The 27330-nt window shown below is 47.4% G+C and overlaps 1 protein-coding gene across 2 annotated transcripts in view; it reads right to left on the reverse strand.

Annotated features, from left to right (window-relative positions):
* Window positions 1–27330, reverse strand: part of MED15 (mediator complex subunit 15) — a 672261-nt gene that overhangs the window by 231518 nt on the left and 413413 nt on the right. For both annotated transcript variants that reach the window (XM_069619881.1, XM_069619882.1), the window contains exon 8: window positions 9338–9634. In XM_069619881.1, the coding sequence (XP_069475982.1) occupies window positions 9338–9634 (297 nt within the window). The remainder of the gene's footprint in view (window positions 1–9337; window positions 9635–27330) is intronic.

The following is a 27330-nucleotide window of genomic DNA, read 5'->3' on the forward strand; positions in this document are numbered from 1 at the left end:
GTCCATCATTATTATCCAGAACAATTCTGAGAGTAGGGGTTACAGGCCTACTCTGTCAGGTTCCCTATTAGCCTCAGAGTCAGAAATCGCCCTAGGCATCTCAGGGCAGGTGTAAAAAAGCACTAGACATGGTCAATCTTAAAAGGAAATGTTCTTATGTAAATCTATTAAATCAAATTCCAGTCTTCCTTAACTACCATACTTCAGGAGACTGTAGTGATCCCTGTTCCAAGATGGTGACTGCCATTTTTAGAGCTCAGTGGTTCTCCAACTGCACCGGGGTCGTTTGGAACCTCGAGGTTCTACACTGCCTTTCATTCAGATACCCAGTTTAAATGGTCACAGTTCATCAAGCTCCTGAGAAAACAATACATTTTGAAAAGCCAAGCAAGGATGATAAGAAAGGTCTAGAGAAGAGGTACAGTGTTTAGCTGCAACTGGAGACCGAGTTCAAGTGAAGACAGACTGCAGCTACCAAGCAAAGCTAAGTGCTGTTAATGTTAACGTTGAACTGTTCATTTTTACAAGAGACTACATGTATCATTCCAGTGTTTAACTTCTTCTGTTGTTAACAAGGTTTTCCTGAAGCTTTACTCACACCGTGAGGCTCTCAGAGGTTGAATGTGAAATTGTGTGCGTTCAAAAGTTAACTGCTGATCGACACCATTTTGTAAACAATAAAATAGAACACATTGCATGCATACTAATCCCAAACAGTAGCGCTAGTACTGATCTCCTTTTTTCGGTGACAGCAGGCCTTTTTTGGAAGCGATGTACTTGAACGACCTAGGAGTAAAAGACCCGGCATTTGGAGTCATCGCGCGAGCGCACTTTGCCGGATTTGAACAGGGTTTGAAGTAAAACGGGGTGATTCACTCTCTCTCTAATCATCAGGTGACAAAGTGAATGAAGGAGGCGGCTGCAATGTTGTAGTGAGGCTTGACGTTCCGTTAGATCCATTAGTAGGGCCTTTCCTCTAAGCTTCCTGATTGCCGGGCTGGTCACCAGCACTCCTGCGGCTGTTGCAGCGTCTGCAGTGTTCTGCTGCTCTTTCCACCTGGGCGAGCAGGCATCCAAGCGGGGGCTGCCGCTTTTTGCCGCATGGGGTAAAGCCGACGTCCAGACCTTCAGGTGGCGACTAAAGGGGGTAAGCCTGTCTTCAGGTTTCTGCGTTATACTTAACCAGGGATACACGTGTTGTGCGTCCATCACGACTTGTGACTTCTGCTTTCCCCCCCCCCCTTTTTTACACTGTCTTGACAAGGTCTAAACAAGGCGCCGTGATTTCAAAAGGAGGCAGAAATGTATCCAGCCCCCACAAATAACCGTATTTCTGAAGTACTCGCCTCTAGGTTACGCAGGAGGCAGAGACTTCATGCCAAGTTATCGGATGGGTCTGCTGACCCTACTAAAGTCCGTGAGCATAACTGTGCATACCACAGCATCTATTGTTGATTCTCTCTCAGTGCTGCCCTTTGATCTGCGTAGCGCTCCGGACAGGACCATGGTTTCTGTGTCCAGAGCTTTGTCTCCTGTTAAACATGCAGAGAGTGGTTGTGCCTCCCCGACGCTCCCTGCTACTGGAATTCTTTCTTCGGACAAAGTCAGCTCCACTTTTAATTTGGACTTTATCTCAACGGTTTATTCGCCTCCTGAACAAAATCCCTCTCGAGTTATGGAAATCTTTTTGGGACAAAATGATTTCTGAACTTATCAACTGCACTAACTTTAATGACTTCACGGCCTGGTTGGAACATTTACAACAACCTGTCAAGAGCCATCATTTGTCTAAAGCTGAGAAATCCTCCCTTTCTGACCCCCATACTTTTGCAGTAGCACATGTCGTCACTAAGAAAGTGGACTGCTTCTGTCAAATTGATCTGTCTCCTGAGAATTTGGAGAATCAGTGACAAGATACACCGGATCGGTCTACTTGCTTGAAGTGTTCAGGAACATCGCCTGTGTCTGTTACACTGTTCCTCCTGCTCTCGTGAGGAAAGCTAAGTCGTGTTTGGCTGGCTCGTCTGGGTCTGTGGATAGTGTTCCCAAATCAGCTAATCTACGCAGTATACGCTTAAGAAAATCCCATATGTCTACCCCCAAGGATGGCCCAACAAGAGACCTGGTCATTGATCACAGGAACTTTATTATCACTAATGTTGATGCATCCTGTGAGAGGGAACCAAGGGAAGCCTTATGTAATAAAGTTCTGGTACAGGTTCGCCTAAGAACTGGCCCAGGTATAATCAGAAGTTCTGCGTAAAAACTTCATGTCAGAACAAAAATGGATAACTGGTGCACCCTCAAGAACAGGGATTGCGTTGTGGTGGGGTGTGGAACCAGTAACCTTGCAGGGTTCTTAGGTATGTGTACATCTTTGCCAATGGGACCTTCAAATTTAAGACTCCTAGTGTGACCCCAGATTCCTGTATGCGTTCTTTTTATCAGAGCTTCCGCTGGTGTTTTCTTGTTGCTTGTATAGGTTGTTTATTTATTGTGTTATGTTGTCTATGCACTGAGGCCTGCAGGCGTGTAGGGCTTTACAGTCAATAATTAAAAAAAAATAATAATTTGAGAAAACTCACTCAGTTTATGCGTTTGTGAAATGGACAACTGAGGGTCTGCTTTCCTTTTTCACAGCGTTTTGAGAGCGCGGTTTGTGAGGCAACTTGAAGCTGAGCTGACTGGTTAGTGAGAGCAGATAAGCTTTCCCGAGGGACAGAACTATTTTTTTAATGAAACAACAATTCTGAGGCAACTCAATCTGTATTGTTAACACAGAGTTAAAACTTGGGGCAGATAATATAATTTATGGGAAGCACGATTCCCAATATGATTAAATACGTTTTGTTGGTTAAAAGCTCAAGTTCCTGAGTAATAAGACGAAAGTAAGCTATGAGGAAAGAGACAATTCAAAGTTTCTTTCTGAGGGATCAAATATAGACTGTTTGGAAGTTATTCAGCAAGAGTCAATCTCAGACGAGCCAAGAGCCTAAGTGATTTACAGAACTCATTTAATGTGTGGGAACCTTTGACAAGTCTGAATTTGGTGAAGAGAAACTCAGGGAAGGAGTTTTTCTTTTTTTTTACAACAGCCTTTTAGCAGAAAAGCATAGGCTTTCTGCTATGAGAGAAAATATAAGTTACGTTATACTTGGAAAGTTAGGAAGTAATCGATGTGGTAATGTACAATATATATGCTTTGTCCACAGGTCAGATTGGGTCGCCAATCCAGAGCCAGACTTCAGTGGGCGGCAAGCAAAACCTGAGTTTGTTATTTTATCCACTTCCGCTTTCACCTCGGGGTAGCTTTCTCTGCAATTTTAAAACTAAAATATTGCAGGGGGAACAAACCTAGGGGGTCTGTCGGGTTATTGTCAGCGCCTGCAGGAATAAAGAACTGTCGCACAGCTACATGGCAATCCAACAAACTTTGGATTAGCTCAGCTTTCCTTCCTTTAGTACAAAGACATTTTTCCTTACACAATTACTTCAGTTTTTCAACAGTAAGAGGAATAAGAGCTTCTGCCTCTGTTTTCCATAGTGGACATTGTTTAGTACTTTACAGTATACTAACTACCCTTGAGGTTGGATTCTTTGAATACAAAGCAACCAGGAGTCAATGTAATCCAACCTACACAAATATCAGCTGTAACACCAGTGTTGGGAGAGTTTGCCTAAAGTCCACTGTGAGTCAATACTTTATAAAACTATCACAATGATTTTTAGATCCCAACCCTTAGTATCAGTCTGTACTACTCATTGAGCCTTGGTAGAGTGGCAGAGCAGTCAGGCTTATCATAAGAGGAAGAAGTGAGCTGTAGGTAAGTACACTGAATCCAGTTAGTAATGCAATTCAAAGAAACACTTACACATATATCTATATTAAAATATAAATGTATTATATTTACACAAGATATGCTTTTAAATACTCAGTACATTGAACAAAACGCATAGAAATACTTCAAGAAACTTTTCAAAGGCCACTGCTTAGTTTGTAGTTGCTTGCAGGTTGCAATTGTTACAGTTTGACACCAACAGTTCTACCGTATTATCGGTACTACCACATACACTTGTGTACGACAGAAGAAATACAGTCATTGCCTTTAGTTAGAAAAGCCACATAAGATAGTCTTTTAGGAAGGAAAATAGTTGGTTAGTCAATTACTAGCAGAGTCGAAGGTTCTAGGGGCAGATTCTTCACACAGCAAGTCGTTTAAAGTGCAATTCGCAGCCTTAGCTAAAAAGGCAGTTTGGAAAGGCTCAATGTCTTGTGAAGCAGCAAAACACCAAAAGGTTCCTGTGGATACGTTCTAGCCTCTAGTTTTAAATATGCAGGATGATTAACACAACAGACACCCTGTTAAAGGACTTGCTAAAGGGACACAAGCAGCAAATTGGGTCGGAAGGGGGGGAGGGGTACCTTGGACACCTCTACGTGCACTCCAATGCCCTGGAGCGACTTCTCGGATTAAGGTGAACAATATCTTTTCTCGCCAGAGTATCATACGTTACAATAAATGTTTGTGGCTGGATTCTCCTCGAGGTGGCAGTGCTGGACCCCGACCTCTGGATTCCTTGGTTTGGTGACGAAAGGCAGGACAATGGACGGGATCTCTCAGCAGCAGTCTCCAGGAATTACCTCTGCCACGGATTTCTTCACCTTCTCCGGTCAGTCTACAGTTTTGGCACCTTTTCTCCAGCACCAACAAAGGACACGATTCGCCCGGTCAATCTTCTTTGGTTCCTGGAGTCCTGCACTCTGGTGAGGGGAGTTGGAAGAGTCTGATTGCGTCAATGGGGGCTCACCTGGAGCTCAGCAGAGACGCTGCACTGCAATTGGGTCGGAGGTCTCCTGGTATTTGGGTTCTGCAGCTCTGAAAAGTCACAGGACCCCGGGAGATGGCTCTGATTGTAGTTTGTCTCAGGACTGGTCCCATCAGTCAAAGGGAAGGAGTCCTTTTTGCGTTTCCTCCATTGCACACAAAACAGTCAGGACACCAGTGGTCGCATCACGGTGTTGCAAGTGTCTGCAGGCGTCTCTGGTTGTCTTCTTCGGTTACTTCCATTTCCAGTGGTTGACTTGCCTTTCACCTCAAGAACCTCACCTTTAATTCAGTTACAGCACACACTGCTCTGCAATCTCTCAGCAGTTTAGAGAAAGGGGCGGGTGACTGTTCAATCGGGACAGCCAGACCCCCAGTAGGAGCTGGTTCCATTCAGCACTCCGGCAGACAAAAAGCAGGGGAATAAAAAGCTCCTCCCCATCTTTCGGACTGCCCAGACACACTAGAGCCTAGACTGAGTCACCCAAAGCCAAACACACACAGACTTCCCCCTCCCAGAACGTTAGAAGGGCTAACAAAGAACAACCACGCTAGAAATGGCAAAACAAGAAAGGAGCCACGTTACAACTTAGGTATCCCTATTGTGCATAACTGAGACTGTGAACACATTCTGCAGTAAAAAAAATAACAGTTGGTAGAACACTGCCACCAGCCGTACTAGAAGGTTGTCTATGTGACTAAAAAGTCACACGAGCAAAGAGAAAGGGGATAATATACCCTTGGCACTCCACATACGGTGGTGTGTGTCAATCTCTCAGAGTATAAAGTTTTAGAGGAGATACAAAGTATTTCTCTATCCTTAAGAACAGTAAAAAATCTCAAAGGAGAACCCAAAGGGTTCAGAGCAACACCGCCCATAAGGAGCTGTGGGCTGCAAAAGTTAAACACAGATGCCTTAAAAGAGATATGGAGGAAAGTAGACTCCATAGTAAAGGTAAAACACAGAACAGAGTTCCAAAAGACAGAGCCCATAAGAATGAATGAGTAGAAAAAAGGCTCTATTCATTCAGGATTTAATGAAAAAGATCCAGATGTCCAGCAAAACATGCTGGGGTCTCGCTAGGAGAGGGGATGAAGCATACACATGATAAATCTCCCAAACACCCCCAAAAATAGGTAAAACACAAATAGCTGCAATGATATAAACAGACAGCATTGTTCTTTAGGATCAGACCTTTACGGGAATGAGGATAATGATAAATGAGCGAAGTGATAACGCTGTGGGAAATGATTTGACTATAAATCTAGATAAAACCTGTGTTATGTCGATAACCGGGAGAAAGGTACACAAGGTCACAATGAGCACAGCGATAGGAACCTTAGATTATACAGAGAATTACCTGTATTGAGGCCTCGTAATTAGCAAAAATGCTGACTAGAACAGAATTATAGAAATGAAAAGTTTGGAAGCACGTCAGTTTACATAACAGGTGTGCAGGTTTGCCAGATAATACGCAGGTTATTCCATGGAGGGGATACTGATACTATATAAACAGTCTTTTTGGCCAACAATACTTTATTGAATAGAAGCCATAGCCAAAAAGGATTACACATGGATGAACAAACTAGAGGGCTTCTTTTGGTGACAAAATTTAGGATTTTCATCGTCCACCACTACGGAATACCTGCGTTTAGAGTTTGGGGCTTATTTCACTGAGAGGTACTGTGCTGCTAAAACGAGGCAATTGTATACTAAATCCAGAGTTTCTCCGAGGTGTACATTACTGACAAAGAGGAGTGCACAATGTAGTACTGAGAAAGTTGTAAGAGGAAAACACTTTGAACAACTTAACTTTGAAATTTACAAGAAGATGAATTGGACACCCGATTTCACCTTGGGTAAAAGATATGTAGTGTTGAAAGGAGCCTTCAGAAGAAGGGGGGATTGGTGTAATAACTATCTTCACCTTTCTAAATTAAAGAACCTTTTGCACGTATGTACCGTTGTACATCAATATAAAACAACTCGGTTATATTTGCTCCATTGTAGGGACCCTGTAGTTCACAAGCTGATTCTGCAGTTAAGAACTAATGAGCTACCGGTAAGAGCAACGCAAGGGGTACAGCTGCAAATGTGTGTTCAGGACAAATTTTGTCGAGCATGTAAACAGGTCAGCAAGCCACAAACAGCGAGACAATGTTTTCACAGAATGTGCCAAAATGAGTCATTTTTATATGTGCATATTGGGAAAGCTTGTACATCATTATTACTCAAATAGATCTGATTCTGGGAACCTTTTAAATACTGATTCTAGTTCCACACATATTGCAATATACTGTCTATCGAAGTTCATAGAAAAGAGTTTAAAACTTTGCTAATTGGAAGTGGATGAAGTTGAAATATAAATATTGTTATGTAAGAAGGCAGACAAAATAAGAAGAGCAATTAACATTGTTCTATGTGGTTAGATCATTTTGATAGATTGTCTTCAATGAGATAATATGAAGGCATTCTTGAGAAAATCGTTTGGTCTTTATTGTGAACTAATTGCTATTTTCTGTTGGGTTTGCGGCTGAACTAAGTGTTTGTCTTAAGTGTTCTTAAAATTGAAATGATTCTTAAGGTTTTATATGATTATGTATACATTGTGAAACGTTTTTAAACTAACTAAACAATAAATGATATTTCAATGCTAAATGTATGCTAATTTTATTTTTGCATTTTTTTGCATGACCTTTGACATGGTCAACCATGCCAAAGTGCTCAACCGTCTTGTGAAAACCTTGGTATCACCGGTCAGGCCCTGGCTTAGCTGACCTTCCTCTCCGATTGACCCTCCTAGGTCCAACTTGGGTCCTTCCTCGCCTCTATCTCCATCTCTGCCTGTAGTGTTCCCCAGGGGTCTAACCTCTCTCCCTGGCAGTTCAACCAATACCTGGCACTTCTTGCCCACTGCATTGTCGCCCTCTGCCCCAACTTTCAGTGCTATGCGGATGACCCTGAACTCATTTTCAGGTTCCCTTCTGCCACTTCTTCTCCTTTTCTCATCTCTGTCCACCATCCAGGAGTGGTGTGCCACCAATGACCTCTGCCTTAATGCCAGTAAGAAAGAATCTCCTAATCGGCACACCTGCTCCCTCCTTTCTTGTCACTCTCTGGCCCGCCTCTCTTTCTCTTGGCCCTCTTCCTGCTCCCACCTGTGAAGCTAAAAACCTCAGGGTTATCTTCGACTCCACACTTGCCTTCTCTCTGCACATCTCAGACGTCTCTAAAAAGTCACACTACCAGCTGCACCTCCTCAGAGGCATTCTTCCTTTCCTCTCCTTCCCCCAGAAGCTCACTGTCTCCACCAGAGCTCTGGGTCTCTCTAGGTTGGCCTACTGCAACAGCCTCTTTCTAAATCTGCCTGCCTCTACTCTCCGCCCTCTGCAACTCATCCAAAACAGAACTGTGAGACTTGTCCTTGGCCTCAAGCCCAGGGATTGTATCTCTCCAGGACTGAAATCTCTGCACTAGCTCCCAGTGGCGGCGAGGATTAAGTTCAAAACCCTCTGCATTGACCACAAGGCCTTCTGGGGCCTGGGACCTCAATACCTTCAACTCTCTCTTCCTGAAGATCTTCCTTCTCGAGCTCTTCGCTCATCTGCCTCCAACTCCCTCAGGGCCAGTCGCTTCTCCAAGCAGCCAGTTGGTGGTAGATCTCTTTCTTCTGCTGGGGCCTCCCTTTTGAACAGCCTCCCAGTCTCTCTGAAACTTGAGGAGAACCATCTCTGGTTCCGGAAGCACCTCAAGACCTTCCTCTTTGCTTCTGCTTTTCTCCTCCTCTCCTAAGCCCCTGGCTGAATCTGAAACTGCACTGGTTACCTGGCTACCCTCTGGTCTCGGGCCCAGGTCACATCCCCACCAGTTGCACACCTGCAATGCCCCCCTGGCAACCCTTGCACTCAAGGACTATTTCTGTATCCCTACAGCCCCTACTAGTACTTGACCCCTGATGTCTGCACTTACCCTTGGACCCACCGCCAGCTGGCAACACGGCTTTTTATGGTCTTTATTTCACTGTTATCTTATGTTCTGCACTGCCCTCTCCCCTTGTACTTTTCCTCTTCCCCCCTCCCCTGCACTTGCGTGATCTCAATGTCACTTGGCCTAGTAGGATCGTTGTCTGTCCTCCTGTTTCCCCTCCCTTGCCTCGTCACGCCTTGAAACACTTGCGTATAGGCGGGTTATAAATGCCATTATCATATAATTCTCAAACACTCAAATTTAATGTCACATATGTATGTATGAAAGGCATCCGTTAGCCTAAGGAGCCAAAACTATCTCTTGGTAGCTGTTGGTTTCAAGCAAGTCATGCTCTCTTAAGGTAGAAGCAGGAGCTAAAATAGTCAAACTCAAAAAACAAACATAAATCCTACACAACAAATATAGGAAAGACCTATTTTAGATTACAAAACCAACCAGAAGTCAAATGCCATGCATATTCTAGCATGCAACTTGTCAATGGCCTGCATAACATTGCCTTCTTGCAGCATTTTCTGGCACTTACCTGTCCCGCAGCAGTTGCCATCTCTGCTGCCCGAGCTTGGGCCTGGGCCTGTGCTTGGGCCTGGGCCTGAGCCGCATGAACTGCTGCTGCTGCAGCCTGCTGCTGTTGATGTTGCTGCTGCTGGTGTTGTTGTTCCCGTTGGTGTGCCTGCTGCTGCTGGACCGCCTGCTGCTGCACCGCTTGTTGCTGGGCTGCCTGCTGCTGAGCTGCCTGCTGCTGCTGGGCTGCTTGCTGCTGTTGGACAGCCTGCTGCTGCTGGGCTGCCTGCTGCTGGGCAGCTTGCTGCCGAACTCTATCCTAGGTTGTCAAGAAGATGTTTTTGTGAGTGGACTGTGGTTGTGTATTTACAGGACAGACGTTTGTTTTCTTTTCAGCTTGCTCTGTAACTTCAATGGCTTAAAATAATGAAGTGATGCAGAAACAGTCAAAACCTTTGAGCAGTCATCATTCAATACCGGTTTATAGACATTAGCAATCGGGAGAAAGAATGCTCTAGGCACAGGTGCGCACAGTTCATTATTAAATATGATTAACAATTTATATGTTTTAGAATGTAACCTGCACCATAAATTCAGCCAAGAAACAAGTGCACCATATTATTGCCAGAATACAAAAAGGGAAACGTACCAAAATGTCGCCTTCATTTGTGCGTCCCCACAGTCACTGCAACTTTTGGGACGCACAAAATGAGGTGACATTTACTGTGCCCAAGCAGAGTGCGGGATGCGGGGGACAAGAAAGAAAAAGGAAAAGCACCCTGCAGAATCAGCTCTAACCCACGTTAGTGGGAGGAACTGACGCTGCAGGGATAGCAGGGTGTAGGCGGCACACACCAGTGTGCCGCCGTAAAGGTAAGTGGGGTTGGGGGGGAGGAGGGGGTCGGGAATGGGAAATGCGGGGTGGGTGATGCGGGCACAGTGATCTATCTGATCACTGCATCGCAACTGGGGTAGACATTTTCATCTGCACAGTTATGGGCGGCGCAGTGATCAAATAGATTCCAAAAAAATAGCATCAGAAAATAAAACCTGCATGTGTTTTGCCCACTGGGCTTTCTCAAGGCTAAATAAAACAGTTTCTCAAAAACGACTAATTGCATCTCGTATACATGTAAATCTATAACAAATTGATCAATTGTGCAAATAAAATTCAGTGTGGAAAGTGATCTGAAATTTGAAATTTAGAAAACAGGTAAACTAAGATGGACGAGATGGGGAATGAGGCAAAAGGGAGAAGATTTTAGCATCCATCACACATTTTATAACCAATATTCTACTCTATTCAATTCAAGTTTATGTGGCTAAAACACAAGGTCTATGGGGCAGTACATATTTATTATCAAATACATTAATCAAAGAACTTTCTTCGCCAAGAATACCATAAAAGTCACAGAAAAACCTACATGAATAAAAAGGTTAAAATCCAATCAGTCAAACTTCATTACAATAAAAAAAGAAATACAAATAGTGAAAGTACAACGAGTCCCATAAAAAGAATGGAGAGTAAATCAAGTCTCTTTTTAGTGTCCAGTGGGGAGATTATAGTCAGAGCCCCACTGAATCTATAAGATAGCAGGTGGTGACATTTTTTAACCAAATTATCACAGAGATAACAGCCATATCCTGTTCAAACGAGTCACTTTTCCTGTTGCTAGGTCCATCCGTTTGTCTTAAATGCCAGGCTCTATGGCTGTATTGGATAACACAGTTTACAATGTATGGATTTATGGTCCGTTTACATAGTTCCACTACCTCAATGGTTGAACTAACACCAGCTTCCCAAAGTAGAGGGCGTAGAACTCTTACCCTCAGTGGTTTTGAGGCCGCACACAACAACATGAAGTGGGTCTCTGTCTCGTCTCCCACATCACATAAAGGGCAAAACTTTGAGCCACCCCCCAGCCCAGCGTTTTGTTAGGGTGGCAATCGGCAGGATCCCAAACCGCAGTCTTACAAAAAGCGATCTTGCGTGTGAGGGTAGACAGATAATCGAGATAGCTTTCTAGACCAAATTCAAGTCCAGAGCAAAGATACCGTGAGCTACATTGGAGTCTGCTTGCATGCTCAATCATCTTTCTTTGACAGAACAATGGCTGCCTTCTTGATTCTTCTGTAGGCTGCCTTATCTAGGTTTTGTAGCTCTTCCCACAGTCTGGCCTCTTTAAGTTCATACGAGCTCTTTTTCCACATAGGCCACAGCAGGAATGGTTTTACCACCCTCAGGGCCAAGATGATGTTTCAAGGCATCTAAATACTTCTCAAGATCTTTGGAACTTCAGAGCCTCACACAGTACAATGTTGAAGAGAGCAAAGCCAAGTCGGCGATTCGACATACATCGAGTTCCAAAAGTATAAGGGCATTAGGCGTCAATCTAGGGAGCTGTAACAGTTGTTTCATAGGTTTATTTTCCAGACTGGCAAGACTACGTGTGCTTGAATTACCCCATAGCTGTGAGCCATACAGGTTAGCAAGGATAGCCTGTTTGCCATACAACTCTATTGCCGGGTGAACTGCCCCTCTCCCATGTCCATTAAAAAAAAAAAGATAATGTTGCTCCACCGTATTTCCCCAGCGTGGAGAGTGCCTCGTCTAGCTGAGAGGTCCATTTCCCATTTTCATTGAAGCGGATGCCCAAAATATACAATTTGAGCTGTTCTAAAAGGTGGCGTTCCACCTCAATGTTTAATCTACAATGCTTGGTGAATTTTGGTTTGAGCACCAGAACTTTGGTTTTGCCAACAAGGTTTTCCTCTACAGTGGATGAGCGCACTGGTCGCTACCTTCTCCCTGCTCCCTCTCCCTCTCAGCAGAGACAGTCGCTCCGAAGAGCAAAGGATGCAATCCCAGTATCGGATCCCATGAAGGGATTGTGCTGTTGAGATGTGCCCTTCACCACCATCCTGCACAGGTGGGGAGCTGGATGCCAACAGATGCCGTCCTCCGCCCACACTGCATCAATTGTCGGCTTAATTGCATAAGGCTCGTTTCAACATTCGAAAACGGCCGCCCTCTTCCTCAGCTCTCTCGTGCCTCTGAGGGATGCCATAGAGCCAGATATACAATGCTCCAGATTGACCTGCTCTTCCTTGGGCCCAATCAGAAGCCGGCAGGCAATGAAGCTGGCCCCCGGCTCGAAGGCCCACTTCAAAGGGCCCTATCGAAGCCTGTCGGAGCGTGTCAGAACACATCGCTTTATAAACTTTTTTCCGGACTTTCAACACTAATGGATCCATAAGAACATCCACTTGCCTTGGTAAATTGCCATGGGGCACAACGCTCCATCGGTCTTTCCTAGAATCAAACCCTGTTTTTACTGCTGCATGCCACCCCCGCATCCCCATTGATAACTTCCTGTTCACCAATAACATCACCATCATGTTAAGCATGCCTTAGATTGCCTTTTACAAAAAGTTCAATTTAGGTGTTTCTCATCTGTGCAGCAATTTTCGTTTTTTCTTAGAGTGCCCTTCATGTGGGTGAGAGACCTTCCATCTATGCTCACTGCTTATTATTCACTTACATGCAGAGTACTTACTGTGTGTCAGCCTGATTGTTATTGCCCATCACTGCATGAGGTGTAACTTTGCCAGTTCTGTGTAATCGCACCCATTTGTCTCATATGCTGCCTGATGTAGCCCCCTGTGACAGGAGGTGAGGCTTTTCCAGTCTGTGTACACTCACCATTCTAGGTCTAACCATATGTTTATTCTTGCACTTCACCAATTTACCATGCACTTTCTGCAACTAGAGCCTAGATTGCTTTGTGCGTTGAAATAAATGGAAAAATTAAATAAAGCTTCGATCAAGGTCAGCACATTTTTCCTAAACATTCCCAGGCAGGTTTTCAGCACATGTGGCGTGGTGGATAACAGGACTGCGTTGTCTGCATAGAAGAGAGGGGGAAATCTATCCTGACCCATCTTTGGGAAGTCCACAATGTCCTCTAGCAGCGCTGCTGTAAGTTCTTCCATATAGATGCAAAACAGTAAAGGTGCAAGGATGCAGCCCTGCCTCATACCCTTATGGACAGGAAAGGGAGTAATGTTCTCGCCAGCCATACCATATCTTAGTACCACCTTGAAGCTACTATACAGCTCCAGAATCACAGCAATCCGATGTGCTGGGGCTTTTTTTTTTTTTTTTTAAAAGACCTGCCACAATTTTTCTCTCGAGACTGCGTCAAAAGCAGTCCTCCGGTCTACAAAAACTGCATATAGAGTTATACGCCTGAACACTGTACTTCTCGATCAATAAAAATAATGGAAAACTTTGGTCCACTGCTTTTATAGTGAAGGTCGGCAATTACATTATGTTTATTCGTTTATAATGCGCCTTAACCCGCAGACATCAGGGCACAACATATATGACACAGACAACACAACCAGTTTACAATTTAAGACGTTTCCTAAAGAAGATCATATTTTCTTCCATGCCCATCTCAGCGAGAGGATTGTTCCAGGTCAGCCCTGCTTGTACCTTGTAAAAGCATCCATTACCTCCAACTAGTTTACATCTAGGCTGTTTCAGTAACATTGAGTCCTTAGATCGGGTAACTTGGATACATTTTTTGGGTATCAGACGCTCTTTCAGATATTCTGGTGCTTGTCCATATAAACATCTGTGCACGCTAGTACTCGTCTTAAAGCATATTCTGGCCTCAACTGGAAGTCAATGCAACTCCCTCCTATGTGCAGAAACAGGATCCTATCTTGCTGTGCCTTTAATGATCCGCACTGTATAATTTAGGGGAGTCTGAAAGTTTTTGATGCAACCTTTACTTGCTTGAGCCAATAGTGCACTACAATAGTCGAGTCTAGGCATTAGAACATCTCCAACTAGTGTAGTGCAGTGCAGTTCGCCAGAGACATATATGGCTTCACTAATCTAAGCAGTCTCAGATGATATTGAGATTTATGGATTACACTGCCTACATAGGCTTCAGCACCGAGAGATGGTTCAAGAAGCACCTTCGTTCCCAGGTGGAGAGGGCAGGAGCCCCCACCACACCATTGCAGGAGCCACCTTCAGGAGCATCCTGCGTCAAGCCGCGAGATCGCTGCATTCTGCAGCCCTTCCATGCTACCCGCCTTCCAGACACCTGTGCTGTTTGGACTGTGAAGCAATAATTGTTTTGAAAGCCCCAGCCTTCCGACTGAAGTCAGCCAGCTTCCATCAGCTGCTTACAGCTTCGTTTCAGCTGCAATGTTGATACGTTCGTCATTTCCATTATCCTGCCGGTTTTCAAAATGTCGGGCGCGAGGCAGCACCAAATCGAGGCTGTGGATGTCCTGTTGCTTAGCAACTAGGACCTACTTCAGCCAGTGAGAACCGCCGGCAGGCAGAAGCACCGGCCAACGACAAATACCTAGATAAAGGCCCTGTTTGCCACTGTATGACATATTGACGCTAACATTACTGTACCTTAGCATTCCAATCTTATAGATACGCGTGGCTATCCTCCGCTCTCGTCTGCTAACCAATAGACCCTACCCGTGTGCCAGATTCCGTACTACGACACGCAAAAGAGACATGATTAAGGTGACCCTGCATGTCCTGCACACTGATGAATCTGTGTTAAAGTTACGCTTCACTGATTAACCTCAGTATGACCTGGCGCCGGCTTCCTGAACCCCTCCAACCTGCTCTACTAATGTGAAAGTGTGTTAAACCTATCGTTCACAAGTCTACCCTCAAACGTACTCCCTAGGTCGCTCTGGTCGAATGGGTGCTCAACTAGCCTACCTTCCGCCACAGATCTTCAAATGTGTGCTATCCTGTTTGCCCATTTACATCCTCCGGGTTGAGAGGTTAACTATGTCTATCCCCGGGCCCATCCGCCCATCCGTTTATGATTTACCTCTGAACTAATTCCTATTTCCTCAGTTAATACAATTGTAATGCACAAATTGGAATTAACGGATTTCTATTTCTATAGCTAACACAATTGTAATGCATTATAATCTGCATGCATCTAATTCAATGTACCAATGCATCTTGAATGTCTGACTGACTCTCTGCACCTTACCAATGTTTTACAAATACTGTGATGACTTGCATTCTTATCTGGTAGGCCCCTGCCTTTAGGAGGACCTTGACACCAGAATCTGGTCTTATACCTGCTTTAATTGAACCAACACTCTGTAGCCAACTAGCGGACACGCTGCTATTGATCCATATACCGTTTTCAGCTGAAATTGTGATACTGCTCCCATAACCTACATGCACCATAGTACTTGTGAGAGTGCCCGGCCTTACAACTACCTCTGTCAGAAATACCTGTTTCTAAATACACCAGACTAGGTAATTGTGCATGTAATCTATGTTTTGTATATTGTATGCCATTACTTGGGTGTTAGTAACTATGTATGTTCCTACCAAATAAATCACTGCCACACTGTCGATCAGCCTCCATATCCTGATTACCATTACAAGTGCCATCACCAGTCAACCCAATCCTTCTAATACCAGCTCGTTCACCCACAAGGCCACAAGCCTTTTAACATGCCTACACATCCCAACATGGAAAGCAGTATCAAGCCCACTTCTTTTCTCCCACCACTTCTTCTCCCTACCCAGATTAAACCCACCTCATTCCTACCCACACTCAAGCCCATGGTCAAGGCCATACCCATCAGTGAGCCTTTACAACCTGCAGCAGCTAATACCTCCAACATCCACTACCTACCATGTGGCACACACCAAGTCTGCACCCAGAGTAGACACAATACCACGCCTAAATCTCATTCTGCCCCCATTTCACATATCCCTAATCACCCATGCCCTACCAGGCTGAGAAACGCTAGACTGGGCGCTAGATTAGGTAAATCATAAAATACTTCCTGGCCACCTGTCCACAAAAACCAGCCACAATGCCCTCAAAAATCTCCACCTAAACACCACAAAGCTTTTAAGAGTACGAGACCAATACCTGCCACTTCTCACCTCCCCACCCTTAATATACTCCCACAGCTATCCATGGGGCACTGATCAATGCCAGATCCCTGGTGGTCCACGCAGCAAACATCGCTGACTTAAACAGAGAAAAATAAACTGGACTTCCAGCAATTAGAGACCTAGCTACATGCTGCAGCAGGCCCCACCCTCCTTATTGCCACGCCTCACAACTATACAGTCCTTAGGGCTGATAGAGACTCCACCAGGGAAGGCGGTATTACCTTCGTCGCCAAAGCTACATTGATGTCAGAATTGCATCATACACCCCAACTAAGGAACAAGTTACTTACCTGTAACTGTTGTTCTCCAGCATGGGTCTGGCATGGATTCACATGCTCATGAATTCCCCTTTCAGGCTGGGAATCCTCGGTAAAGAAAAATCAGTATCAGTTTCGTTTCTGATCTGTCTTTCGTAGTGGTAACCAATCACTGATCTCTGCGTCATACTGACCACAGCCAATGACTGCCATCTCCCTAAGCCCCGCCTCTGGCAGCCATCTTCAGATTTGGTAGCACGTGAAGTGGCAGTATGACCAAGTGAAGAGCCGCAGAGGGGTAGGCGGGAGGGTTCGCATGTGAATCCATGCCAGACCCATGCTGGAGAACAACAGTTACAGGTAAGTAACTTGTTCCTTCTCCAGCATGGGGTCTGGCATGGATTCACATGCTCATGAATATAAGAATACATAGCAGTAAACACATGCACAACCACGGGAGGTGGCAAAAGGCTCAACATTAAGCAATACAACAACTCAACATTAAGCATCTCCTACCTCCTCACCAGGCTCACCTTAAGCGAACAGGTTGCGCAGCACTGCTTGGCCGACCCTGGACTCCTCCCTGGAATCCCGATCGACGCAGTAGAATCTCGTGAAGGTGTGCGTCGACCTCCACATAGCAGCCTGGCAGATGTCCAGCAGGGGCACACCAGATAGGAACGCTGTAGTAGCAGCGATCGCTCTGGTTGAATGGGCTCTCGGACGGCCTGGTAGCGGTCGGTTAGCCAACTGGTGGCAGTGCATGATGCAGCCGGAGAGCCATCTGGAAATAGAAGACTTCGAGAGAGCCTTCCCTTGATTCACAGGTCCAAAGTTCACAAACAGCTGTGATGTCCTCCGAAAACTCTTCGTGCGGTCCACGTAGAACTTCAGCGCTCTAGCCACATCCAGCGAGTGCAAAGTCCTCTCGGCCGGCGACAAAGGAGACGGGAAGAAAACAGGTAACACCAAGGGCTCGTTAAGATGGAAGTCCGACGGCACCTTGGGCATAAAGGAGGGGTGCGTCCTAAGCACCACCCTCGAGGCATGGAAAGTCAAGTACGGTGCTTTGCAGGATAGGGCCTGGATCTCTCCCACTCGTCGTGCGGAGGTAATGGCCACCAGGAATGCAGTCTTCCACGACACAAACTTCATCGGTGCGGAGTGCATCGGCTCGAATGGGGGCCCCATGAGCCTGGTCAGCACCACGTTAAGTTCCCACGCCGGGGCCTTCACCGGCGGGAACGACCGGAACAGTCCTTTCATAAACTCTTTTACCAGTCGGTGGGACCACAGGGACGTCCGTCCTATGGTTCTGGTATATCTGGAGATCGCCGCCAGATGAATCTTAATGGAGGCATGGGCTAGCCCAGCCTTTGCCAGCGATAGCAGGTACGGCAGCACTTGAGGGGCCGTAATCCGTAGGGGGTTGATCTTCTGTGCTCGGCACCAGATAGAGAACCTCTTCCACTTGTGACCGTAGCATTTGAGAGTCGTGGACGCCCTGGCCTTTGCAAGAACCTCTCTGCAGTCGGCCGGTATATCGTACCCTCCAAACTCTAGCGCTGCAGGAGCCACGACTGCAGGTTCAGTGACGCCGGGTCGTGGTGGAAGTTGGCGCCTCCTTCTCTGGAGAGAAGATCCGTGTCCGCCGACAGCTTGATGGACGTTGACAAGTCCAGAAGGTCCGGGAACCAGATCTGCCTCGGCCACGCCGGTGCGACGAGGATCATCCTGCACCGGGACCTCTTGAGCTGGTTGATGAGTCGAAGCGGCAACGGAGGGAACGCATACAGGTATAGGCCGTCCCAGGGGAACGAGAACGCATCGCCCATGCTTCTCGGCTGGGGAAACCTGCTGGCGAACCTCTGGCACTTCGAGTTCGTCGCTGTTGCGAACAGGTCGATTTGGGGTTTTCCCCATCGTCGGAAGAGTTGATCCACCTGATCCTGGCGCAGCTCCCGCTTGTGACACGCGCGCAGCTCTCTGCTGAGCGAGTCAGCGATGGTGTTTCTTTCTCCTGCCAGGTGGAAGGGAACCAGGAACATCCCCTGGGCGACCGCCCAGTGCCACAGATCCTGTGCCTCCTTGGACAGGGCTGGGGATCTGGTGCCTCCCTGCTTCCGTATGTAAAACATTGTCGTGGTGTTGTCCGTGAAGATCCGCACCACCTTGCCCTTGAGCGACTGGAGGAACGATTTGAGAGTCCAGAACACGGCTCGGAGTTCCAGGATGTTGATGTGCAGGAGCTTCTCCTCCGGGAGCCAGAGGCCTCTTGCGTGGAGATCTCCGGTGTGGGCGCCCCAACCTTCCAGGGAAGCGCCCGTCGTCACCGTCTCCTGGTACGCCGGCGTCTGAAAGTCCTTGCCCGCCGTGAGGTGCGCTCGAACGCCCCACCACTGAATCGCCCGCCGGAACACCTCTTTGAGGGGGACGCTGTCTTCGAAGGTGCCCGTCTCCTGCATCCAACGGGCGTCGAGAAATTCTTGAAGAGGGCGTATCCGTAGTCTGCAGAGGCGCACCAGGTAGATGCAAGAGGACATCATCCCCAGGAGGGACTTGATGGACCTCACCCTGGCCACGTCCGTGGCTAGCAGGCGCTGCACTTTGCCCAGAATGGTCTTCGTCCGCTCTTCCGACGGTGCCGCCAGGCGCCTCACTGTATCGAGCTTCGCTCCCAGAAACAGGGCCACCTGCGACGGCACCAGGTGGGACTTTGGGTAATTTATGGCGAATCCCAGGTCTGTGAGTAGCTGGACGGTCCTCGCAGTGTGTTCGACGGCGAGTTCCCTCGTCCTTGAGCGGATGAGCCAGTCGTCCAGGTAGGGGTAGACGTGAATCCCCTGCAGGCACAGCCGCGCCGCCACAGGTGCTAGGCACTTGGTAAAACCCTGGGGGCTGACTTCAATCCGAACGGCAGTGCTCTGAATTGGTAGTGGCGTCCCTGGATGACGAACCTGAGGAACTTTCGGTGACTTCGGAGGATGGGAACGTGGAAGTATGCATCCTCCAGGTCCAGCGACGATAGACAGTCGCCTTCCTCCAGCTGTCCCAGCACGTGCTGGAGGGTGACCATCCTGAACTTTTGTGACCTGATGTATTTGTTCAAACGACGAAGGTCCAGGATGGGGCGCCAGCCGCCCGTCTTCTTCCTGACGAGGAAGTACCTTGAGTACACCCCGGAGCCCCGGAGCCTCTTCGGGACGAGCTTGATGGCGCCTTTCCCGAGTATCGCCTGTACTTCCAACACCAGTTGCGGGGCATGATTTTCCTTCCTGGCCACAGGTGGAACCTGAGGGCACTTCTTCAGGAATTCGATAGAGTGTCCTCTTGCCAGGGTATCCAGCACCCAACGGTCGGTGGAGATGGACTTCCACACGCCGACGAACTCCGTCAGCCGGCCTCCCACCGGGGTGCTTCGGTGGGGGCCCAAGGCCACGGCCGGTTCAGTCCTGCTTGGAGGTGGTGGCCTTGCCGCCCTGGCCACCTTGCCGACGGCGGCGAGGTGCTCCCTGCTTGCCGCGACCCCTGTAGGCCTCCTGAGACGAGGAGCGTGCCGCCTGGCGGTAGGACGGCGAGCCACCGCTGGATCCCTTGGAGGCCCCCTGTCTGCCTCCGGAGCTCCGAAAGGGCCGTCGTTGCTGAAGGGCTCCTAGGGCGCGGGCCGTCTCCGTGTCCGTCTTTATGGCTTGGAGGGATTCGTCCGCCACCTTCCCGAACAAGTTGCTGCCGTCGAACGGCATGTCCAACACCCTGGTCTGGACCTCCTGACGCAAGTCGGTCGCCCGGAGCCAACCCGGTCGTCGTAGGCAAACTCCGTTGCCCAGCTGGCGGAACCCGGTATCGGCAATATCGGTTGCCACCGTTATGGCGTGGTCCGACGCCACCTCGCCTTCTTGAAGTATTTCCAGGGCCTCGGACCTCTTGTCGTCCGGTAGGAAGTCCAATATGGGGGCCAGCTTAAACCAGAGCTCCCTGTCGTAACGGGCCACGATCGCCAGGGCGTTGGCCGCTTTGATCGTCGTCGCCGCCGACGAAATGACCCGTCGCCCCATGGTGTCCAACTTCTTTCCCTCGCCGTCCGGAGGGGAATTCGACGTTGAGGCTCCTGACCCCGCCGCTTTCTTCTTCGCCGCCGCCGAGACGACCGAGTCTGGCGTTGGCTGGGCCCTGAGGCACAGGGGGGCTGTCTCGGGGACCCGGTACTTCTTCTCGTACCGGTCCCGTTTGGCTGGTGCCGTGGAGGGGTTCTTGAGTACCGACAGGCCCTCCTCCCAGATGTCATCGATTGGAGGCACCAGGATGACAGTCTTCCTCTTGGCCTCCCGGCGCTGATAGAGGAAACCTTCCTTTTTCTGCTCCTCCGAGCAGAGCTGGAACAATTCGGACGCCCTGGCGATCATGGCGTGGAATAAGCCAATCTCGTCGGGTGGAGAGGCCCGTGCGACGGGAGACCCGTTCCGTCGCCCTCAGAACCCGTCGTCGACCCCACCGCACCATCATCTCCCGACTCGTGGGAGGATGAAGAGGGAACTGCAGGCCTTACGGGGGCGAGCGGAGGAGAGGGTTGGGTCCTCCGTCGTTTGTTCTGAGGACTTCCCGACGGGCCAGGTTGCGGGTCCTCCGGCCTGGGCCGTGGTAATCTCGTCCTTATCTCAGAGCAGAAGGACTGGATCGCAAGCAAAATGGCCGCCGAGCCATCCTGAGGCCTAGGTTCCGGCTGCGCCGGAAGGGAAGGCTGCCTTCCTCGCCATCGTCGTCTTCCTCGGTTATCTGCCGAGGATCTTCCTTGCGGGATCGAACCTTCTCGAACTGGATTTTGAGATTCCTCACGACCTCGGTCAGTTCCCCCTCCCAGGTTGACTCCGAGCTCGAGGAGGCTACCGTTCCCCCCCCTCTTTTTCCATCACGGGGGCCATGACGATGGGCTGAAAAGAGGATTCCTTCCTTGGCGGCAGGGAAACTCTAGTCCTGGAGGCAGTCTCCGCTGGCGGGGTCTCTGCCGGCTTGGCCAGAGTCGCCGCGATCGCCTCGATAGAGCCCTTTACCTGCTGGGTAGGGGCCTTCACCACCTTGGGTGCGTCCTGGGCCTTCTCCTTAGGGGGAGGGGCGATGCCTCGCTCCCCCTCTCCCGAGATCGGACGGGGCTTCTCCCAAAGCTTACCCGGGGTTCGGACTTCCTCTTCCCCGAACCGAAGCGCTGGCTCGTGGTTGACGGTGCCAGGGAAAGTGCGCCCTGCCTGGCCACCGAAGAGCCCGACCTTTCGGCGCTCCCGGAGCCAGCGGACTCGTAGCGCTTGGCCTGGTATTGGGCCCCCGTCGCCGGGGCGCCCGCACAGGACTTAGAAGCCTGCTCGGACCCTTTCTTCTTCTCACCCGTTGAGCCCTTCCCCAACCAGCTGTCGAGACGGGATTGACAGTCCCTCATGGTCCGCTCCGACAAGTTCTTGCAGAACTGGCAGTCCTTCTCTACGTGAGTCTTGTCCCCATGAAGACAGACGCATCGCGAATGTTCGTCCTCCTTAAACACATTCTGCAGCCCGCAACCAGGGCAGCTGCGAAACAGCTTGGGTCCGGGTGACGAACTCGCGTCCTGGGCCATCTCGAAGTAGGCCGCAAACCTTCTGGAATCCTCCAAGAGGTTGATTTGACGAAATCTTCACCCTTGAGGGGCGTAGGAAAATCCTGCAGCGGGTACCCGTTAACGGAAGTAGAAACGGTGGAGCTTGAGGCTCGATTAACCGAAAAAAGTGAAAATTCACCTGAAAAAGCGCGAAACACGCAGCAAAAGCTTGAGAGCTAAGCACGAGGACTCCCAACACTTGAACGTGCGGTAAAAATCTGAAGATGGCTGCCAGAGGCGGGGCTTAGGGAGATGGCAGTCATTGGCTGTGGTCAGTATGGCGCAGAGATCAGTGATTGGTTACTACTACGAAAGACAGATCAGAAACGAAACTGATACTGATTTTTCTTTACAGAGGATTCCCAGCCTGACGACGGGGAATTCATGAGCATGTGAATCCATGCCAGACCCCATGCTGGAGAATTAATGTGAACTTATGACTGCCAAACTTCCACTCTCCAATGCACGCATTATAACAATGCATCTGATTTACAGACCCCTGGACCTGTAGGCGCCTTTGAAGAAGAAATAATCACCCTCCTCTCCACTTACACCAAGCCATTGTCACAAATCCTCATATAGGCGGCTTTAATGACCCCAACGAACTAACCTGCATTTGCTTTGGCCAACTCCTTGGCTGACTTATGCCTTACTCAGAGAGCCCTCTGAGCTACAGATGAAAAAGGAAGAATCCTAGACTGGATTGCTTATCTTAACTGGGTAACTAACATAATTGACACTGAACTTGAACACTGGACTGACCACTTTCTACTCACATTTAATCTCCAAGATTGTATACCTCCCAGTAGAGAGAACTCTATTGCTCCACCCATTCTGACTAGGAACAAAAAGAATATTATACTGGAGAATCTTAAACCTTTTCTCCAACTGCTACTTAGACCCTCACTTGCCTCCTCTTATCCAGAAGAACTAGTGGACCTCGATAATGAAACTATTACCACAGCCCTAGACAGCATTGCACCTTTACAAATGTGCAAAACTAAACCCAAAGGGCACCTGAACACTTGGTTCACGCCTAAACTTAAAGCCATCCTCCAAATAATCAGCTAACTACAAAGAAAAAATTATGTTAGCGAAACGATGAAAGGATTCATAAAGCGAGTTCAAGTACGAGAGAACTCTTTAGCATTCTAAGAGAACTTGAATCTCCTACTCTGCCAACAGATAACTGCCCCAAGGGCAAAAAATGGTGCACTAAAATCCAAGACGCCTTATCCAATAAAATCACCTTGCGCCAAAAGAAAATCGCTATCAAAAAACGTAATCTACCACCGCAAAACACCCTGAAACATAGCCCAGCCCTACGCTACCTAAACCACATCAGCGCTTCAAATTCACTGCAGTGTTTACCCGAGAAGTGCAAAAACATTATAGCCTCACTCAAACCCTCAAATTGTCAAGGAGATACCTGCCCAGCCTCTGTCATAAAGGAAGCGGCAAACAAACTTGCCCCCTTTATTACCAAACAAATTAACGCCTCCTTCCTCACCTGCACTGTCCCTACTAACCTAAACAACTCATGGGTACTCCCCCCTCCTAAAAAAAACATCCTTGGACCCAAATATGCCCACCAACTTTAGGCCTATTACTAAGTCCCTTTCTTATTAAAGATCATTGACAAGGCTGCCTACAGTCATAATGGAGACCAATAAGCTTCTTGGACTCCGTCAATCTGGATTCAGACCCCAACATGGCACAGAAACAGCATTGATTGATCTGAAGATCCAGAGTGACGATCTGAAAGACAAAGGAAAATCAGCCCTCTTGCTCCTGCTGGATTTGCCAGCCGCTTTTGATCTGGTCGATCACAAGGTGCTATGTAATCATCTCTCCACAGCGGCCCATTTCTCAGCAGGAGCAACAGCTTGGATTGAATCCTTCCTTAACATATCCATGAGAGTCTTTTCAGCATCAGCAGATCCTATCACCATATACTGTGGAGTTCCTCAAGGAGCCTGTGTATCGCCTACTATGTATAATGCGTTCACCAAACCACTGTATGATTACCTGGACCATCTGGGTGTCACCTACACTAATTATGCAGACAACACCCATATCCTCATACCTCCGACAGGTGATTACGACAAAGACTTAGCTATCATTAACAAAATCTACCTCATCATTCAGGTCTGGATAGCCACACACGGCCTATGCCTCAATGATGAGAAGACTGAGCTACTCCTAGCCACACCCGCCAACTTGAAAAAAGGAGTAATCAATACCAATCCTTCAACATTGATGTGAATGACATTAAGGTGGCTAAAGAGGTAAAAACACTAGGTTTTTACCTAGACTCCTCCATGAGTCTGCGCGAACAGGTCAGTGCTACAGCTTCAGCGACAGGCTACACCTGTAAGCTCATCCATGCTTTAAAACCCTTCCTTTCCACTAAAAGCTGCATCACCTTGGCCAGAGCTCTAGTATTGTCAAAAATGGACTGGCACACATTATACCTAGGTGCTAGCAAATACATTACCAATAAACTCCAGATCCTGCAGAATAATGCACGCAGAACTGCCCTGGGTATCTCCAGAAGGCAACACATTTCTGGGATCAGAAGAGACAACAACTGGCTCTCAGTCAATGAGAGCAGCTTAAAACAGTTTCCCAAACTTACAAATACCTAAAGCCCCTCCTTACCTTGCCAAATAATTTTCCCAAAACAACACCTCCCTATACATCAGATCTACAAAGTCAGGCTGCCTAAAAGTGCATAGGTACAAACTAAAAAAAGCAGGTGGCAGAAACATGTAATGGCTGCTCAACTCTGGAACTCACTACCCAACACCTTAAGAGCTGACCAGTCTTTCTACAAATTCAGGAAAGAAACTAAACTCTGGCTCATACTCAAAGACTCTTCATAATAGGTACTCCCACATAGGTCCCACTCATTGCATACCTACACTCAGTATCGATATTATAATCTACAAAATGTAGATTGCTCCGTAACTCGAAAATTGTAGATTATTGTATTTTCCCTTCTGTATACAAGATATCTTTGCAATTTGTATATTACCGTACTGCCTTTGTGTAACCAAGAAAATGCATATCCTTGTAAACTGCACCCAGATGCCCTTGGGTTTGGAGCGCGCTATAAATAAACAAACATCACCCCAAGGTCTTCACCTAGGACACTGTTTTAATATAGTGCCCATCTATGGTAAATCAAATTTGGTATGTGCCTGTGTGGAGCCAAAGATAAGGAACTCTGTTTTAGCGGTGTTGTTCTCATCAGACCATATTTGGAGATGGGACAAGATGACCTTAGCAAAAATCTTCCCTGCTGAGTCCAGGAGCACAATAGGTCTATAGTTTTCAGGCGAGTCCCTGCCCACCTTCTTATAAATTGTCACGATGACAGCTTGCTGCCAGGTGTGAGTTACAATGTTCAGTTTGATAGCTGCATTAAAAGGTTTGCACAGTACGGGGCCATCGACAGCAATCTCATCTTTGTACAAATCTGAAGGCACGCAATCAGGGCCAGCGGCCTTGCCACACTTGAGTTGATAAAGCTTTTGAGACTTCTGCAAGACTGAAGTAGAATGCATTATTCAGTGAATGCCATGCAGAATTAATAGTGATCAAAGCACTTCTGTTGGTACAATCACCCCCAGGATTACAATAGAGATTAGAAAAATGGATTTCCCAAGCTCCTGTCGAGCTACAGCATTGCAGAGGTCTCTCCCAGTTAACATCGTCCCCCGAGATCAGCTTTCAAAAAAGCTCCTCAGTCACCGTCTTCATGCACCTTACTGAGCAACTTCCATCTCAAGGAGGCATAAGCCGCCTTTTCAGTGCGACTGCCTTTCTGAAATGTCTCAGATCGTAAAAGCGCCCGATCCACACAGGTTCCCATAGATAAGGTAGCCATTATCTGGCGTTTAGCTTGACAGCATTCTTTGTCATACCAACTAGCTTTATGTAATGTGTTTTTCTTGACCTCCTGGGCCTTGCTAGTTACATATGGTAGGAGGTTATCAATGAGGTGACCATACTCCATTAAGACTTCTCTCAGTGGTTTCTTATATGCAAACGTCTGACGTTACTCCGAATGACGTATATTGGGGATTTCATATCTTGTTCCAAGATGCTAGCCCACTTTACTGATTCACAGGCATGCCCATTTACCACCAAGGAAACCACCCTTTCTTTCATTGAGGAGCACTGTATAAGGTGTGGATCTGGTCTAAAGCATACACTTAACTTATGATCACTGTCTGCTTTATTTAGGACCCCAAAGTTGTTTACATTTTAGTGTCGGCAAAGAACTGGAGAAGTGTAATCTATTGTGAAGCTACCAGTAGGGCCCACAAAAGTCAATTTGGCTGGTTGATTTCTTGAAACAGCCATTGCAGGCCGAGATTGTACAAAGTACAAATCAGATCAGTGGCTTGGTTATGTGCGTCTAGGGGTGGAACACCCCAGACACTATCATGATCATCTCATTCTGGGAGGGGCTTCAATTGAAGATTAAAATCACCTCCCACCAGAGTGAAAGTCTTTTGTTGATCAGCCCGCCCATCAAGCATTATCAGGTGAGTTTCTCTACAGTGTCAAACACAACTTTAGATGTTGGCCGGTTTTATATATTGAAAAAGGAGGATCACTTATATTAGGTTAACAGCTCAAGCAAAAAGTCCAATAATGTTTTATAATTAATATTTAGAAGGACGATGTTTTATAGTGTTTAAGGTATTTGTCAGATTTTTCTCAGAATTGGTACAATATTAAAAATGTTTTGAAAAGTGTTAGGGAGAAATCTCAGAAATGTGCTAATTCCCTTCTACCTTATAGACCACCAGCTCTTATGCTGGACTTTAGGACTTACTATCGCTCATGTAATTTTAATGTGGGACTTATTCTCTGCGTTTCTTTTGACTTTAGAGTCTGACAAACTCCAAGAGCATCGTCTTTACATTGCATCACACAGCACCTTCAGTGCAGTGGCACAGGGAAGTCTTAGATTTCCCAGAGGTTTAAATACTTTCTCTTGGTGAAACTACGGTTTCCAAGAGCTGTGAAGTGAAATTGACTTTACTTACATTTTGTAGCTTTCTAGACCCAGCACACACTATCTTACAATAGGGTGCTGAAGAGGTTAATTAGTATCCCCTTTGTCTAGTTTCTCATGTAACATT

This window comes from Ambystoma mexicanum, chromosome 10 (genome assembly GCF_040938575.1).
Source record: "Ambystoma mexicanum isolate Mex_15411 chromosome 10, UKY_AmexF1_1, whole genome shotgun sequence".
Classification (NCBI taxonomy): Eukaryota; Metazoa; Chordata; class Amphibia; order Caudata; family Ambystomatidae; genus Ambystoma; species Ambystoma mexicanum.